This window comes from Sander lucioperca, chromosome 4, assembly GCF_008315115.2.
Source record: "Sander lucioperca isolate FBNREF2018 chromosome 4, SLUC_FBN_1.2, whole genome shotgun sequence".
Lineage (NCBI taxonomy): Eukaryota > Metazoa > Chordata > Actinopteri > Perciformes > Percidae > Sander > Sander lucioperca.
Window position 1 is genome coordinate 30,135,434 of NC_050176.1, and position 15,805 is coordinate 30,151,238.

Below are 15,805 nucleotides of genomic sequence, written 5' to 3' on the forward strand. Positions count from 1 at the left end.
TTCACAGAATACTTTGTAAAATATTTAACAATTGATGGATTTATAATAAGGTGATAATACACTGTTGCTGTGATAAAGTCCATTTATTACAATGCCAGTCAACATAATTCATATTTTGACATTTGCACACATTTGCAGCATAGATTCAAGTTAGAAAATGAGCAATGTCTCCCACAAAATCAGTAAACAATAATACGCAAATCAAAAGAATACGCAAGTGCGATTTATTTGGGCTTCAAATAGTCATAATGAGCAGTTTTCTCAGAGTCTCCATCCTCCATCGATGATTTGCTCTGTCCCAGTCACATAGGCAGACTGTGAAGGAGCCAAGAACCATCAGATCACTGGGAAATAATTTCACTACTACAAACAAATCAAAAACAACTTTGCATTTATAACTGGGATATTTAAAGTTTACTTTGGGGTTAAGCAACTAGCTCTCCTCTCTCAAAAATACTTTTTTATCAGACACCAAAAATAAAGTCTGGAAAATCTTTTGATTATTTGAAATTGTGAAAATAAAAAAAATGTTCAATTATATTGTCTGTAAATGTTTTTTTTCCCACCATGAGGAGCTGAAGCATTTAGATTTAGTTTCAATGCATTCTTCCCATTGCCAGAAATATAATTTTGGTGAATCCTTTATTTATTTATTTTAACATAGTTTTATTGGTCTGTGTTAACTCTCACTAGGTTGCAAAGCCCCTTGAATCTCTATATTAGAATATATAGTACATGGACCTCCGTGTAGCTACGGCCATGCAAACTCTGCCTGACTGTCGATGCAGTGTACCACATAACATGTGGATGACTAAAGTTCATTATCTGCAAGCACTCACCTCATCTGAGGCCAGGTACACGCACAGGTATGCTACCTCTTCAGCTGTGCACATTCTGCCAGTTTTCTGTCTTGCCATGAAATCCTTATAAGCCTGATAAGTTACAGAAAGAGAGAGAGAGAGGAGTTACAGTTGTAGCATTCATTATCTCCAATACCCAGAATATCTTCTTGTGGAAAACAAGATAAGATGTACCTGTTAAATGCAGGCATTACTGTCAGATTAAGATTGGAGAAAATCCGCGCCTACCATACCTGTTCTGGGTCAGGTTGGGCCTGGATCCTACCCCTTAGTGATGGAGTATCAACAGTACCTGAGAAAATATAAAATAAAAACTTTAACTTTCTTCTGAAACCTTAAATTCATATATATAGATACCCTTTGACTAATTGTATGATTTTGATGACCAAATAGGTATAAGTGGGTTTAGTTTACAAATGAGTTTGCACAGCCGTTATTTAGACTGACTTTGGAGGGACAAACTGAAATGTTGTTTAATTTGTTTTCAAGCATGTCTACAGTACATTGTGATCAATTAAAATGATAGTAACCTCAAGCAATACTCGAGGAAAAATAAAAGAACACATGCTTTTATTTTGTAGGGCGTTCTAAACTTACCAGGACAAACACAATTACAGCGAATGCCTTGACCAATGAAATCAGCCGCTATAGATTTGGTGAGCCCAATGACTGCAGCCTTGGAGGTACTATAGACACACCGGTTCACAACACCTGTGTTGAGGAAACACATGTCACTCACACGCAGAGCAATTATCTGAGCTAAGAGGATTACAATGAACATGGTCATACTTCAACGACTTAATGTCCCTTTAATTTGGCATATTTGTTCTACAATCATCTACAGTGAAATATATCTGTGAAAGTGTAGGTACCTTTTATGCTTGATGCAACAGATGCCATGTTAATAATGTTTCCTGACTTCTTTGCCAACATCTAGAATGACAAAATCATTTAGGAAGGTGTCATTTAAACAGAACATAATTGGTAATTGGAGTAAAATTATTCAACCGTCTTTATTTTTATGTAACAAATAAATGACAATTGTGCTATGATCCAAGCAATAAATTTCGCTTTGAGATAGTTTGGTTAGTTTGCTACTAAAGCTGGATTAGTGAATGGGCAGTCACTGGCCATCATGTCACAGGCTTAGAGTAATACAGATAATCCCAGCAGACAAAGAATGAGAACAAAAGAAAAGCATATGTCACTCAATTTACAACAGCACCTATTTAATTCTCTCAACAACAGGATGAACAGTGTTAAGCATTTGGTAAAGTGGGCAAAGGTCACCTTAGGTAGGAAAGCCTTGCTCATGAGGTACATGCTCCGGACGTTCACGTTCATGGTGAAGTCCCAGTCGGCCTCTTCGCAGTCCAAGATGGAGCCGTGGTGCACAAACCTGCATGCAGTAGATGACATGTAAACTCAGATCTCACGGTATTACAAAGGATATTACATGTAATCATCTATACATATAGCTTCAGCTAAGAGGTAAAATACCTCAATGTCAATCCGAATCCAAACAGAAGAGCATTAGGGGATCGATATGAGATATAAATTATTAAACAGAAAATAAATGCTGGTCGAAATGCTGCGTTAACCCCCTCAACATTTTATTGAGCCTTAGAAGGTGTCAATTTAGAGACCTTTGTTAAGGTGATTTAAAATAGGTCAAGTAGAGGTTAAATCTTCAGGTATAGGGATTTAAGAATTGTAGATAAGCAGGAGGTGGAGACAGCAAAATATGTAGAAGCGTTATGCACACAGTATGAATGCCAAAAGATAAGGCTGGCCAGTGTTCATGTAGACATCATCACAAAATGAAATTCAAGGACTTTCAACAAGTACTTTCTCAAGCACTATTTTTTCATTTTAAGGACTTCACTCAGAGCTAATAATCCATTTTCAAAAATCATTAAACATAAATAAATGATGTGATCATTGTCCGTCTCTCTTTCTGTACAGCTAGTCATGTACCAATTTGAACTTTTCACTGTTTGAGGCTCAAATATCACATACAGGTTTGTATCGGTTGAGGCCTGAAGAAATCTCAAACTGAGGCAGAGGCTGTAGCACAGCGAGGACTGCCTGGGCCGACTCACCCATACTCGATAAGTCAAACTCTTTAGAACATTTTTTACATCTTGCGTGATGCATCTTGGTGTTGTTTGGCAAAAGCCAATGGCTATAAAGATCAATATCCTGCCATGCTGGATTAAATTTACACTTCCCTACTTTTGATTCTTAACAATTTAATTATAATGACTTCATGAACAAAACTTTGGTCAAAATATAAGATAGCGTTATGTGGCTAATTTGAATTTCAAGGACTTTTTTGGCACTTTGTTAAGAAAGGGGCTATTGTCAAGGTATTTCAGAATTGTTCCTCCTCAAAATCCAAGCACTTCAAGCACCTTGAGTGAACCCTGGCTTCAATATTCTATATATTTGTTACTGTCAACAAATCCCCTTGAAAAGACAAAACCAAAAATGTGTCTGTCTCTCAATACTTTCTGACTTCCCCTACTGAAAATGTAAATCTTTAAAAACTGGTGCCGTATATAAATGTCGTTTTTTTTTTTTTTTTTTAATTAGGTAATTATATAAAACATCTGGGGTCTCATTCATAAAACTGTGCGAAGGATCTTTACTAAAAGTGTACGTATGCCCAAAGCCAAAAATGGCGTACGCCAAAAAGAATTCAGATTTATAAAACCATGTGTACGTACATCTGTAAGCAATGTTCCCTTTATAAATCACAGATTACCCACAAGTGTGCGTACGTGAATCAGCCTCTTATCCCGCCCTGTACACGCCCATTGTTAACCATAAATAGTCAATGGAAAGCACCTCATGAATGCTGATCAGTATGTTAATGACCCTGGCAGTTGTTCTTTCGTTACGGCGAATCATGACGACTGGCGGGGAAAAAGTATTAATATGTTTACAACAATTTGTGATTGTTAACACCTTGCCAAAATCACAGCATCAACTAGTGGTATCCCCCACCCCGAGATACAATTTTAAGACGAAAGTCTAATAGGCAAACACACTTTTCTTCATGCAGGTTTTGTCACGAACAGTATTGAAGTTTGGACCGATAACGAGGACATTAAGGGTAATGATTGCACGAGAGCTTAACGGCTGTATTTCTAGACTTTGACATTTGATAATATATGCACAGTATTAAAGACAGATATTTAGTTATTTACACTGTGTTCTGCAGTTAAGGTAGGGTATTTGATGCTATCCTATATTCCATGCATTCGGGCCATCCCCTCCTCCTGCACTCCGTAGCAGACAATGTGACGGTGAGACAGCGCCGATTAAATATTAAGAACATATTCTTATTTAAGATTTGAGTTGGATTTTGCAATGTGTTTATGGAACAATTATCACTCAGCACAAGCGCAAATAACACTGCTGGATTTAATCTTCATGATAACGTGGATGACATGTAGTGAAAAAATGTGCGTGAGGCATCAATACTTGAAAGTATTACGAGTAATCGTTCTTCTCACATTTACTTTCTGCAGTTTGACTTCAGTTCACTACCTCACCATCTGCGTCGCCAATTCCCATTGTCTCCAAAAATGTGTGTACGCATGGGTCAGAGTTTGCATGGAGGACCGCACGTTCTCCCATCAAGTTTGTTGTTTATAATTCACAACCTTTGCGTGGGAAGTGGTGTACGCACATTTTCAGCCCTGTTTTGTGCGTACGCCACTTTTATAAATGAGACCCCAGGGCACTGTAGTTTTTAGCAAATATTTCAAACAGGCGTAGATAGTGCATTTGTTGTGGACTTTTTTCAGCCGTGGATTTGGAGCGCTAATGAATATTTTCAGCAGCACGATGGTGCATGTGGGATCAACTCGACTAAACCACATTGCCCATTTTAATGGGTAATGAAGGAACATGTCACCCAGTGCAAGAGTTTGTCTAATTGATTCATGAGATTTTCTTCAGAGTCAATGCTCCACGTCGAGTTAATCAGTATTACTGCTCTGGTAAATCAGAATAACATACAGGAAAGAGGGAAAACGTACCCAGCAACATTAAACAGCACATCTACATGGTCATGCTCCTTGGCCAGGGCTTCGACTTGGTCTTTCTTAGTTACATCCACGATCTTGGTCTTTATCCCTGTTGGTGAAGAGAAAAAGAGAGCTTTGATTGTGGAGATAAAATCCCAATTATTTTAATGACACTTGCTCTGATTTAGAATTTTGTCTTTATTATGTCTTTAGTATTTAACATATTATTGCAGGAGATACTAGTTGAAGCAAGTGAAGTACTACACGTATAGACAAAATCACCTTAGTTTCTGACAAGACTGCCTCAAATCTGCATAATTACACACACGTTCACACCTGGCTGCTGGACAACCTCTATCATTTCCTGCTGGCCAGTCAACAGCTCTACAGGAAGCAGTTAGAGGTGAAGTGCTTTGCTTGTGAACTACCTGATAGGAGGTGTTGAAAGAGACAGAAGTGTGTTGATCACTTCCTATTTCTTTAAACCTGGTCCAGCTGAGGCAATTTTCTGCAATAAGCCTGCTTCTCAAATGTATTGCTGACTGCTTACAAACACAGCAAATTGAATATTGTGACTGTATGTTTGTCTACCATATCAGTTATCCTGTAGACATTTTAAAATTGTCACGATGAAAGGCCAACACAAAACTATAAAATCAGCTGACTTAAAAACTAAAAGGCTTGAGGACATATGTTGAATATACTATGATTTTTTTTTTAAAGAGCATACAGTATGTTTTACCCTTATGATAGATTATTATATTCAATTTCAATTCAATTTTATTTATAGTATCAAATCATAACAAGAGTCATCTCAAGACACTTTACAGATAGAGTAGGTCTAGACCACACTCTATAATTTATAAAGACCCAACAATTCCAGTAATTCACCCAAGAGGAAGCATTTAGTGTGACAGTGGTGAGGAAAAACTCATTTTAGGGAGAAACCTCGGACAGACCCAGGCTCTTGGTAGGCAGTGTCTGACGGTGCCGGTTGGGGGTGTGATGAACAGTGGCAATAACAGTCACAATAAAGATAATGGAACAGTGACTAGAAATAGTAGTTGTAGTAGTTCAGGGCGTAGCAGGTCACTGCAGGGCATTACAGGATGTAGCAGGGTGTAGCAGGGCACTGCAGGGCATAGCAGGACGTAGCAGAGCATAGCAGGGTATAGCAGGACATAGCAGGACGTAGCAGGGTATAGCAGGGCATAGCAGGGCATAGCAGGGCGTAGCAGGACATAGCAGGACATAGCAGGGCGCTGCAGAGCATAGCAGGGTGTAGCAGGGCATTGCAGGGCATTGCAGGGCACGGAGCAGGACCACAGCGACAGCTGCAACCATGATTTAGGTGCCACCCTAATCCAAGGAAAACTGCTGGCCGAAAAAAACATAAGGACTCCGGGGAATAAGCTCCCCAGAGCTAAGTTAGTAACAAGCATTTCTGGGACATGGATGCACACAGATGGAAAAAGAGAGGAGAGAGAAACTCAGTGTGTCAAAGGAAGTCCCCCAGCAGTCTAAAAGTATAACAGCATAATTAAGAGCTGGTGCAAGGCAAACCTGAGCCAGCTCTATAAGGGTTGGTAGATGAATCTGACGACTATGAAGAGAAGCAGAGAAGAGAAGGGGTGCTATATGATATACAGGTTATGATATGATAGGTTTTGTAGTGATCAGTCTACTGTTCACTGACTATTAGGATAGTATAAATGTATTGGGTAGATCAGTGAGCAGTAATTCACTCATACAGTATAACTAAACTGTAAGGAAAAGCAACACATTACAGCCCATGCATTAAAAACATGTCATCCATCATCTTTTGTGATGCTGTCTAAGAAAACTACTTGTAGGTCATTTCTGCTGAAAAATTTACTTGGATACAAAAATTTAGAGCTGAAACGAGAAAATTAAATGAACTATTATGTATAATATTATATCTTTCTATAATAGTAAAAGTCAAGAAAATAGGCAGATTATTTGACAATGAAAATAATCATTGGTTGCAGCCCTAGACTTAAAGCTATGGAAATGTATCAAATTCATCTTGTTAAAAGCTACCAAGTAACATAGGTTCATGCAAGATCAAGTTGTGAAAGAATTTGACAAAAGGTGCAACACATGCCTCGGCCATCCTGGCTGCATCACACTGGTTACCCAGCAGATGGCAGCCAGACCAGCTCAAATGAATCTTACCTGGAATGCCGTCCAGCTCTTTCAGCTTCTCTCCATTGATGTCCGTTGCTGTGACTAGAGCACCCTCCTTTGCAAATGCCTACAAAGTTTAAAAACTTGAGTCAGTGCCCAGCGGTAACACAATGTCTGCACATGTCATGGTGTAAAACTTGTAGCCCAGTATTGTAGAACAAGTTGAAGTATTTTGGAATTATCCTGTGAGTCACACAGATATAAATTAACTAAAATGGTTATGGCTGTTTTGTTAAATAAGCTTTTTACTATGAAAAAACTAAAAGCTCGGATCAGTAAGATGCAGGCCCGTTTTTCTACTTCTTATCGAATCTGAATTGCCACCTGAATGCACAGTCCCTTCCTCTGACTTCAGGCAATAATTAATGTCACAGTGCTGACACCAACATCTCACTTATCTATAGACATAGAATGATAGAATCTCTAACCTTAATCTTTCAACCCTCACTTTAAATCCATTCCACGTGAGTGACTGCATCATTAACCAGTGGTGTAGTCTAATGTATTTTAGCGGGTATACTGTACTATGTAAATATATGGACCAGAATGGACATATCAAAGTGGGGCATCTGGGTGTCCCCCCCGGGGAAACTTTGAGCGTCAAAGACTTCATTTCCTGCATTCTGATAAACTTTAATCGGTGGAAATACCTTTATTTAGGCTATCGAAAGAAAACACAGATGACAATTCAAAATATATCAAAAATATAATGGAAAGTATGTTGTTTCACATCATTGTGCATTTTTAAGTGGGTATATGGAAATCCTGGAGCTTTCTTAGTGGGTATACTGCGTATACCTGCGTGTCATTAACCATAGCGCAAACAACATCTGCAAAATACACCTTTAAAAGTCAAAATGGAAAAAGCTGAATAGTTTCCTCACACCACATGCAACTTTCAATAATATGTGATTTAAACCTAATGACCTACAGAGACATAAATAGACCTATTTGTATTTGAATTCCTCAACACTACATAAAACACAAATCCCTGCAATTCAAGGCACAGTTTGAAAGACATCACTTGAAGGGAATGAATTTGATGATGGCCCAATCTTGACAAGGATATGTGTGCGTGAGAATGTGTTTTGCTATCTCTTTGGCAAGAATATCACCAGAGGATTGTGCATGAGGATTGCCCTGAGTCGGTGTATGCATCCTCTCAAGATCCACTATCACAGCACTTATTTACAGCACATGCATATGGAGTGATAGCATACTGTAAACACATATACAACAGAAAGTCTATAATCTTCATGCAAGGTGAAAATGGTTATTTTTATAACACAATCTAGCCTATTGATTACATTTTTTTTTTACAACAGCTTATACATTTTTTGTGAATTTAGCTTTTTCCACTGTTTGGTATAAAAAGTAGAAGTCAAGCAGGCAACTAAACATATGCACATAGTGTGCGTTTCTGTAGAACAGTAATTTGGAAGAAAAGATGTTTTGGATAACCATTATTGTTGCAGTGCTACAGTTGTACTTTTTCAAAGGATTGTAACAGAAGATATAACGTACGACAGGATGTCACAAACATAAAAATCTTCCATTTGCATTACACAAAAACTGGTTGAAATATGTAATGTCAAAATATACACTGCTATGACAAGCTATTCAATAAACAATTCCCTCTGTGATTTGGTAGGAACTATGAGAAGTGAGAAGTTCTTATAGGTCATTACTATTGCTGCAGCACGTCCAATCCCCTGAGCGGCAGCTGACAACACGATCACTTTCCCATTGAGGCGACCCATAGTGCACCTTTCACTGCTGCTGTGATCAAAACAAACAGAAAATATTGCACAATGTGAGTTTGCAGTAATGAATGAAAGATGTTCACAAAACTTTTATTGATCCATATACTGGATCTAAGTACTAAAAACCTATAGCAAAGACATGGTGTAGTATCAGATTTATTGTATTTATTTAAGGGTAATCACTGTTAGTGCTGGGTTTCGTTCAAAACCTTCTGATACTGATACCGGTACCGATACCGTGAATTCGATACCTGAGCAATACTTTTTTTTTATACCAATTTTATACATTACGGTACAAATCTTTTTGTTTTATTAAAAAGCGCATTCCCCCCCACCTTTGTAAGTAAACAAAAAGCAAACCTTTTCGGGGCCTTTTTTCTTCAGACATATTCTCAATTTGTTCCCGTTTTGAATAAATATTATATACTATATGTATTATAGTTATTATAGCCTCTAATGCAGGTGCAGACACATGCAGTGTGTTCAAATGCAGCTAAAAACAGAAGACGTGGGGCAATCATGAGGCAATGCAGCTGTCAACTTTTGTCCACATATTTTTTTGTTGTTGAATCGGTGTGCCAAGGCCCTTGTCCCTGTGTAATAGGTTAAATGATCTCTCTCATAGTAAATTATGTACACCTACCAGTGAATACACGTACCCGTTTGGACACTATTCATTAAGTCGATCTTTTGATCAGGCTTTAATGATGCAGATATGAAGGAGAGCTGCAATTATGTGATCGCCTCAGTGGCTCTTGAGGGCATTAATACATAATTCGATTCAAAAGCAAATAGACTTTGTAGGTTTTACTTTGAAATCCCGATGTACTTTTCATTCCTGCTGTACTTCACCAAGGCCGTTTGAAAGAGTACAATAGTCGTCTAGCTAGTGGCACAGGTGTTTTCACTATAGAATTATCGCTATAGAAACAACCAATTTGGGCACATTGGCACCATAAAAAGTATGCCGAAATAGCTATTACAAGTTTCTATTTACAGTGTACCCATACATTTTCAGACAACTATTACTGGATTAGTTTAATACTAAAGAAAACTTAAAACGTGATGATTCTCAGGCAAGTTCCACTATAAGGAGCGTCTTTTTTTCAACGTTAGGCATTGCTAACCGTACAGTTCAGAATAAGGAAGACGCACTGATCAGTAGTAAAAGTAGGCCTAATGTTTTTCATGGGGACTTTTTGACTGTTTTAGTGCTGCACTGAGCTACTTGTTGTTTGTCCAAAGAAAATGGTATGCCTATTTCTTCCGCACAAGTCTGCACGATCCGAGTTATTCCGAATGACTTTGCCTGTTTCTTTGATTCGATCGTTGCATAACACGGTTCTTTTAACGCACTCACTAACGGAAAAAGGCAGTTTGTAACTAAACAAAATGTGACGACCTACTGTGGAATTTGTACACTTACTATTCATAGATTCCAAAATCAACTAATGTTACACGCCTAGAAAAACTAGTTTTGGAAACTCACCCTCTGTTCTCTGTTCAAGTCAGACACAAACGCAGAGCCGCAGTCCAACATGTGACCTTCTCCTTGCAATACTATTGGTTCTATACTAGGAAGTGTGCATGACAGCAGCATAGACCAAGTATATCTCGCTGCAGTCTGCGGGAAGGCGAGGCTTGACATCAAGCCCCGCCCACATCAAAGTCAGCCATTTTTTTTTTTGCTTACGTCATTCCCCATACGCTCGAACGGACCAAGACAGCCTGGTAGAATTTTTTTACCATGAAGAAAATTATTTGGATAAATGCCATGTTTTTTATTTTGAATCTTTTAATTTTATTTGAAAATGTTATATCTATAAATGTAAATGATCTGAAAGAAAACCAAATAGGCACCAATTTAAAAATGACATGAAATTATATTTTAAAACTTTAAAAAAGGACTGACAAATAAGAAAGCCATCCGGACTCTGAACATTTACAATGCCTTACAACCTCTTCAATGTAAATTTCATGCGCCCGTTTTTCGTGTATGTATGTATGCATTTAATGTTTTCAATGTGTTTATGGATCTGTACTTGAATAATAAAGGTTTTTGAAGACAAAAAAAAAAAAAAAAAGACAGCCTGCTAGCGAAGCTGATATAGCCTCTTGATTCACATTAGATAGAAACTGATGATGTAGGCTAAACACAAAAGATATTTCATGCAACAGTGAAGTTTTCATGTAGTTACTACTGATTTCTGATTTTGAAATGATATCCAAATTTGAAAAATGGGTCATTTTAAACCTTGTTAATATTGATGACAATGTGGTCAAACGGAAAACGAGCCATATTTCATTTAATTTAGCCCTCAAAAGTAGAATGGTGTGTTGTTTCGTTATGGACTTTCATATTAACAGCAAGAATTCAGTCACAACCAAATGTACAAAGGGGCGATTTTGCTTTAACAATTAACAGGTGAACCAGAAACATACAGGTGAAACTCGAAAAATTAGAATATTGTGCAAAAGTTCATTTATTTCAGTAATTCAACTTAAAAGGTTAAACTAATTATATAGACTTATTACATGCAAAGCGAGATATTTCAAGCCTGTATTTGTTATCATTTTGATGATTATGGCTTACAGTTTATGAAAACCCTCAGAATATTTGAATATTGTGAAAAGGTTCAATATTTTAGGCTCAAAGTGTCCCACTCTAATCAGCTAATTAATCCAAACACCTGCAAAGGGTTACTGAGTCTTTAAATGGTCTCTCAGTCTGGTTCAGTAGAACTCACAATCATGCAAAACGCTCCTCGGATATTACCTGCACAGTAACACACCTAATCTAAGTATTTCAAAAGGTCGAACACACAAACAGATGTTTAGATACAGTAAAATCGCTACGTGATTACCGTTATATCCGAGGGTTGAAGTTGCATTTTAACAGCAGTGCAAGTTGCTGCTGTGGTTTAGCTGAAGCTAACGCAGCCTGAGCTTTCACGTTACAATATAAGAGGTGTTGACCGTTGACTTAGCTAGCACGCAAACAGTTCATTTACATGTCTACGAGCACGTTAGCAAACTACACCAAAAGACAAATACTGAGGAATATTGATAGAAAGCAGGGGGAACGAGTAGGCTACTTCCATACTTTTTAGCATTGGCTAATTAGCAACCTGCCTTCCATCAGATGTAGCTTCCGAGCTAGCTAGCAGCTAGCCCCAGAAGCTCATGAAAACAAGGCTTTCACCGGAGCAGTCTTACGCTATTTCCGAACCACTCTTTTCGTTTCAAAGTCGGAAATCAAATGAACGAAAAAGTACACGGGCCCAATTACAGTTCACTGTTGTTGCATGAAATGTCGTCTGTGTTTAGCTTACATCAGTTTCTGTCATCTAATGTGAAACAAGAGGATATCAGCTTTGCTACCGTCTTGGTCCGTTCGAGCGTATGGGGAGACGACGTAGGTAAAAAAAAAAAAAAAAAAGACTGATTTGAATGTGGGCGGGGCTTGATGTCAAGCCCCGCCTTCCCGCAGACTGCAGCGAGATGCTCCTCGCATAGACGGGCTTCGACAGCAGTTTGTCCTCTTAATACATCCATGAGTTTGTCTTGAGAAAATGAAATTGAGAGCAAGAGAGTGCGGTGCTGCATCCATTGTGCAGTGTCTTCTTAGCCTGTAGCAGAATATTGTATATGTTTCCTGCAAGACAATACATATATTTAACCAAGTTTTAAGCTACCTCTTTAATTGTGTTAAAATATGTTCTTAGGGGCTCCTTTTTTGATAAATGCAGCATAAGCTGATATTAGAGACAACTAATAATTATAACTAGGGTGCTATTAAAAACATGCAGGAGGTCATTTATCTTCTGTTAATGAAATCAACTAGCTTTGGAAAAACCTAGAAATTGACCTGCACAAAGGTCTTCTTGGGCCCAATTTTATCACTAAGTGTTGATGGTTTGTATATAGAATGTTATAATTGAGGTTAATAATTGGCAGCTGGTGTAAACTGAAAATGTCAATTTTTAATCCAAGTCAGACAATCCTGCAGATGGAGTTTGATCAGAAACGTTAAAGCTTCCATGACAACTTCTCCAAGCTCAAAAGGAGCAGTGTGTAGAATTGAGTGGCATGTACGGGTTGAGGTGATGTTGCAGATTACACCTCCACTTACCCCTCCCTTTCCAAGCGTGTAGTAGAACCTACAGTAGCCCTTCAGGTAACATAAAACGTGAAAGGCCCTCTCTAGAGCCCGTGTTTGGTTTGAGATGTGGGAAGGACAATTGCTGTGTGGAGTGCCAAGAAAAAGCAGGGCAAGCAAAGTGCCTGCAGCACAGTGTCAAAAGAAAATAAAGGAAATGAAAGGTATTCTTAACCTAACCCTAACCAGTCCCTACTCCCCATGCCTAACATAATTATGAATTGTATTTTTCATTTCTGCCAATAGATCCCTCTAAATCCTACACACTGCTCCTTTAAAGTGCTCAGAAGAAAAATGTAAATGTGAACATCGGCCATGACCCCGAGGGCAAACTCCATCTGCTGACGGAGATCATGAGATACGATCAAAAGCTCGAAGATCAAAGCTCCAGAACAGTGACTCAATAGAGCTTGAGATCAAATTGTTTTGTCAAATGCTATTTTAAAGGTCAAGAATGAACTTTGAAATGCAATGTCTTTCTCTATTGTTTTTTATCCTAAACTCACGTGAGCCACCTTCATTTATAAATCTAAATAAATGCTTAATGGCTTTTTTTAATTGTATGGCAGGCCAAGGCCAAAGACACTTCAACATAATTCTGCAGGGCCAGGGTTCAAACCACCAACCTTTCGATTGGAAGGAAATCGCTCTACCACCTGAGCCACAGCCACCCTGACACCTAAAAAGACAAACAAATATGTACAATATAACTGTTTTAGAAAGGGAAAGAGGTAGGACTGTATGGTTTGCGCAGGGTGTGCAAAAATATTGATCAGGTGATGTGCAAAAGCTCACAGTTTATATAATATGTGCAAGGGCCAGGGGTAATAGTCCAGGATCTGTGTTAATGTTACGAGTAGTGACTGTGGCTGGGGGTTTAAGAGTCTGGCAGAATGTGTCAGTGGGGGTCCTGGGCCTTGTTGATAAGGCCCACTGCAGCTGTGAAGAAACTGTTCCTGTGGCGTGAGGTTTTGGTCCTGATGGGCCGCAGCCTCCTACCAGAGAGGAGTGGTTAAAAGACTTTGTGTTTCGGGATGGGGAGAGATGGGCCACAATCTCTCCTGCTTTCCTGTCAGTTTCTGGTTATAAACACTTAGCATATTGTGGCTATAATATGTGACCTGTTGAAAGACTGCTGGGGTCGGTGGAATGATAAAACATGCATGAACAATTCTCCCCTTGCCAAAGGCTTGAACCAGCCTAACACCTATTCTTGAAAGAGGCCAAGGGGGAGTGAGGACACCATCATTGTTTTCATCACCACAGTTAAGTGGACTAGGAGCCAGTCTATTACACACCTGAGAGACACTTCAATCAGTGGATAATAACATGGCAGACAGAGTGAGTGCCAATGTTGATGTGAAACATTACAGTTTCTGTTACCCAATCTCAGGTTTATCCTAATACAATACACAATATATGTCTGCATGTGTTTCATCTGAGTGAGATGCTGGATATCATGGGCTTGTAACTAAGGGATGTGATTGTATCATCAGTATTCATTTGACTTGTTTCTTAATAGATTCTAAAAGTCTGCCCCAAGCATCAAGAGACAATGTAATGAACACCCTTTAAAAATGTTTCTATTAACTTGTTAAATTGAATTCTTTTTAAGAATCAATGAAGAAACTGCATTAGAAGTGATTTGTAGCAAACCTTTAATGACTTATTGATTGAGTTGGAGGAGAAAATGAAAGGCTTTATTGTGCATATGTGAAATGTATGAGTTTATAAGGAATATATATGAAAACTAGTCAGTTTAAAAATAACACACAATAGCAGCTGTAACAAGTGCTGCCTGTAGGTGGTTCAAGGGTTAAAATTCAAGTATCCAGGCAGGTTTCTTTTGTCTGTGAAAGGCAATTTGACAAATCCCCATCTGAAGTGTTGTTAACCCTAGGGTATCATAGTGCTTGAGTTTTAGGTCACAGCTCAATGCAAAAAAATATATGTACCGTGTCAAAAGGTGGTAAGTATTTTGATTTTGGTAATTATTTGATAATTATGTTATGGTATTATAATTCCCATTACTGGACTTAAATGCTTACATAAATGCTGTTGGTGTATGTAATACTAAGCACTTTAACTCTAAATTATATTGTGCATACTGAAATAGACACGTTATTATTTTGAGAGTTTCCTATTTCTATTTTACTCAGTTTCACTTATATAGACATGAAATTTTCTATTTCAGATGAGTTCAATGAGATTAAAGAGAACAGGTTATGCAAGAGGCAACATGCTTGATGGATCAGTGTCTTGTAAAGGGACTCAAACTGCCACCCAAATCAACACTAGGCTTATTTCAAGCAGTGCCTGGTTATTTGGAACGTGAGAAATGTTGAGTTTGATTCCAGCTTCAAAGAGTTCACTTGCCTAAAGCAGCAAAATATCCCCAGCTTTGATAAATAACCCAGTCTGTTGTTCTAGGCCGTAATATATTTTTCACACACTGCCATCTGACAAGCTATCTTCAAACCAAATATGCATATCTGCTCCAGTTCTGTGACAACTGAGAGAAGAGGATTATAGGCAGTGTCAGCCCAGAGGTCAGTGAACTATGACTGTGACTATATGAATCCTGTGAGCGTTTAGTTGGAATAATCTAATGAATTACACCTATCTTGTATTTACTAAATATAAAGTGCTGTAGTTGTAAAGTTAAAGGAAAAGTTTGCTATTATAGAAAATGCACATTTTCGCAGTAAAAAGAAATCCACTTACCAGCACCTCTAAGATCCCTAATTAACATGTTATATCTCTTTTGTTTAATCCGCA

At 38.2% G+C, this 15,805-nt stretch overlaps 1 protein-coding gene across 3 annotated transcripts; it reads right to left on the reverse strand.

The window, feature by feature from the left end:
• Window positions 1–64: 64 nt before the first annotated feature.
• On the reverse strand, window positions 65–10,482 carry bdh2 (3-hydroxybutyrate dehydrogenase, type 2). Of its 3 annotated transcripts, none has more exons than XM_031276825.2 (10): window positions 10,358–10,482; window positions 8,794–8,884; window positions 7,094–7,172; window positions 4,910–5,006; window positions 2,151–2,259; window positions 1,733–1,793; window positions 1,458–1,571; window positions 1,094–1,152; window positions 840–932; window positions 65–315 (listed from the first exon to the last, which is right to left on the reverse strand). In XM_031276825.2, the coding sequence occupies exons 2-10, from the start codon at window positions 8,863–8,865 to the stop codon at window positions 262–264; spliced, it is 738 nt and encodes a 245-aa protein (XP_031132685.1). In that variant the 5' UTR covers window positions 8,866–8,884; window positions 10,358–10,482; the 3' UTR covers window positions 65–261. The 3 variants fall into 3 exon arrangements, with proteins under 3 accessions (XP_031132685.1, XP_031132686.1, XP_035855923.1); XM_031276826.2 differs by having other exon boundaries at window positions 8,794–8,881; window positions 10,358–10,476; XM_036000030.1 differs by having other exon boundaries at window positions 8,794–8,885; window positions 10,366–10,433.
• Window positions 10,483–15,805: the final 5,323 nt, after the last annotated feature.

Coding starts and splice junctions, on each gene's coding strand:
- bdh2 (XM_036000030.1), bottom strand. CDS start 10,408: ATGTTGGACTGCGGCTCTGCGTTTGTGTCTGACTTGAACAGAG. Junction 5,007..7,093: donor AGAGCTGGACGGCATTCCAG/GTAAGATTCATT, acceptor CTTCACCAACAG/GGATAAAGACCAAGATCGTG. Junction 1,794..2,150: donor GCAAGGCTTTCCTACCTAAG/GTGACCTTTGCC, acceptor TTGTCATTCTAG/ATGTTGGCAAAGAAGTCAGG.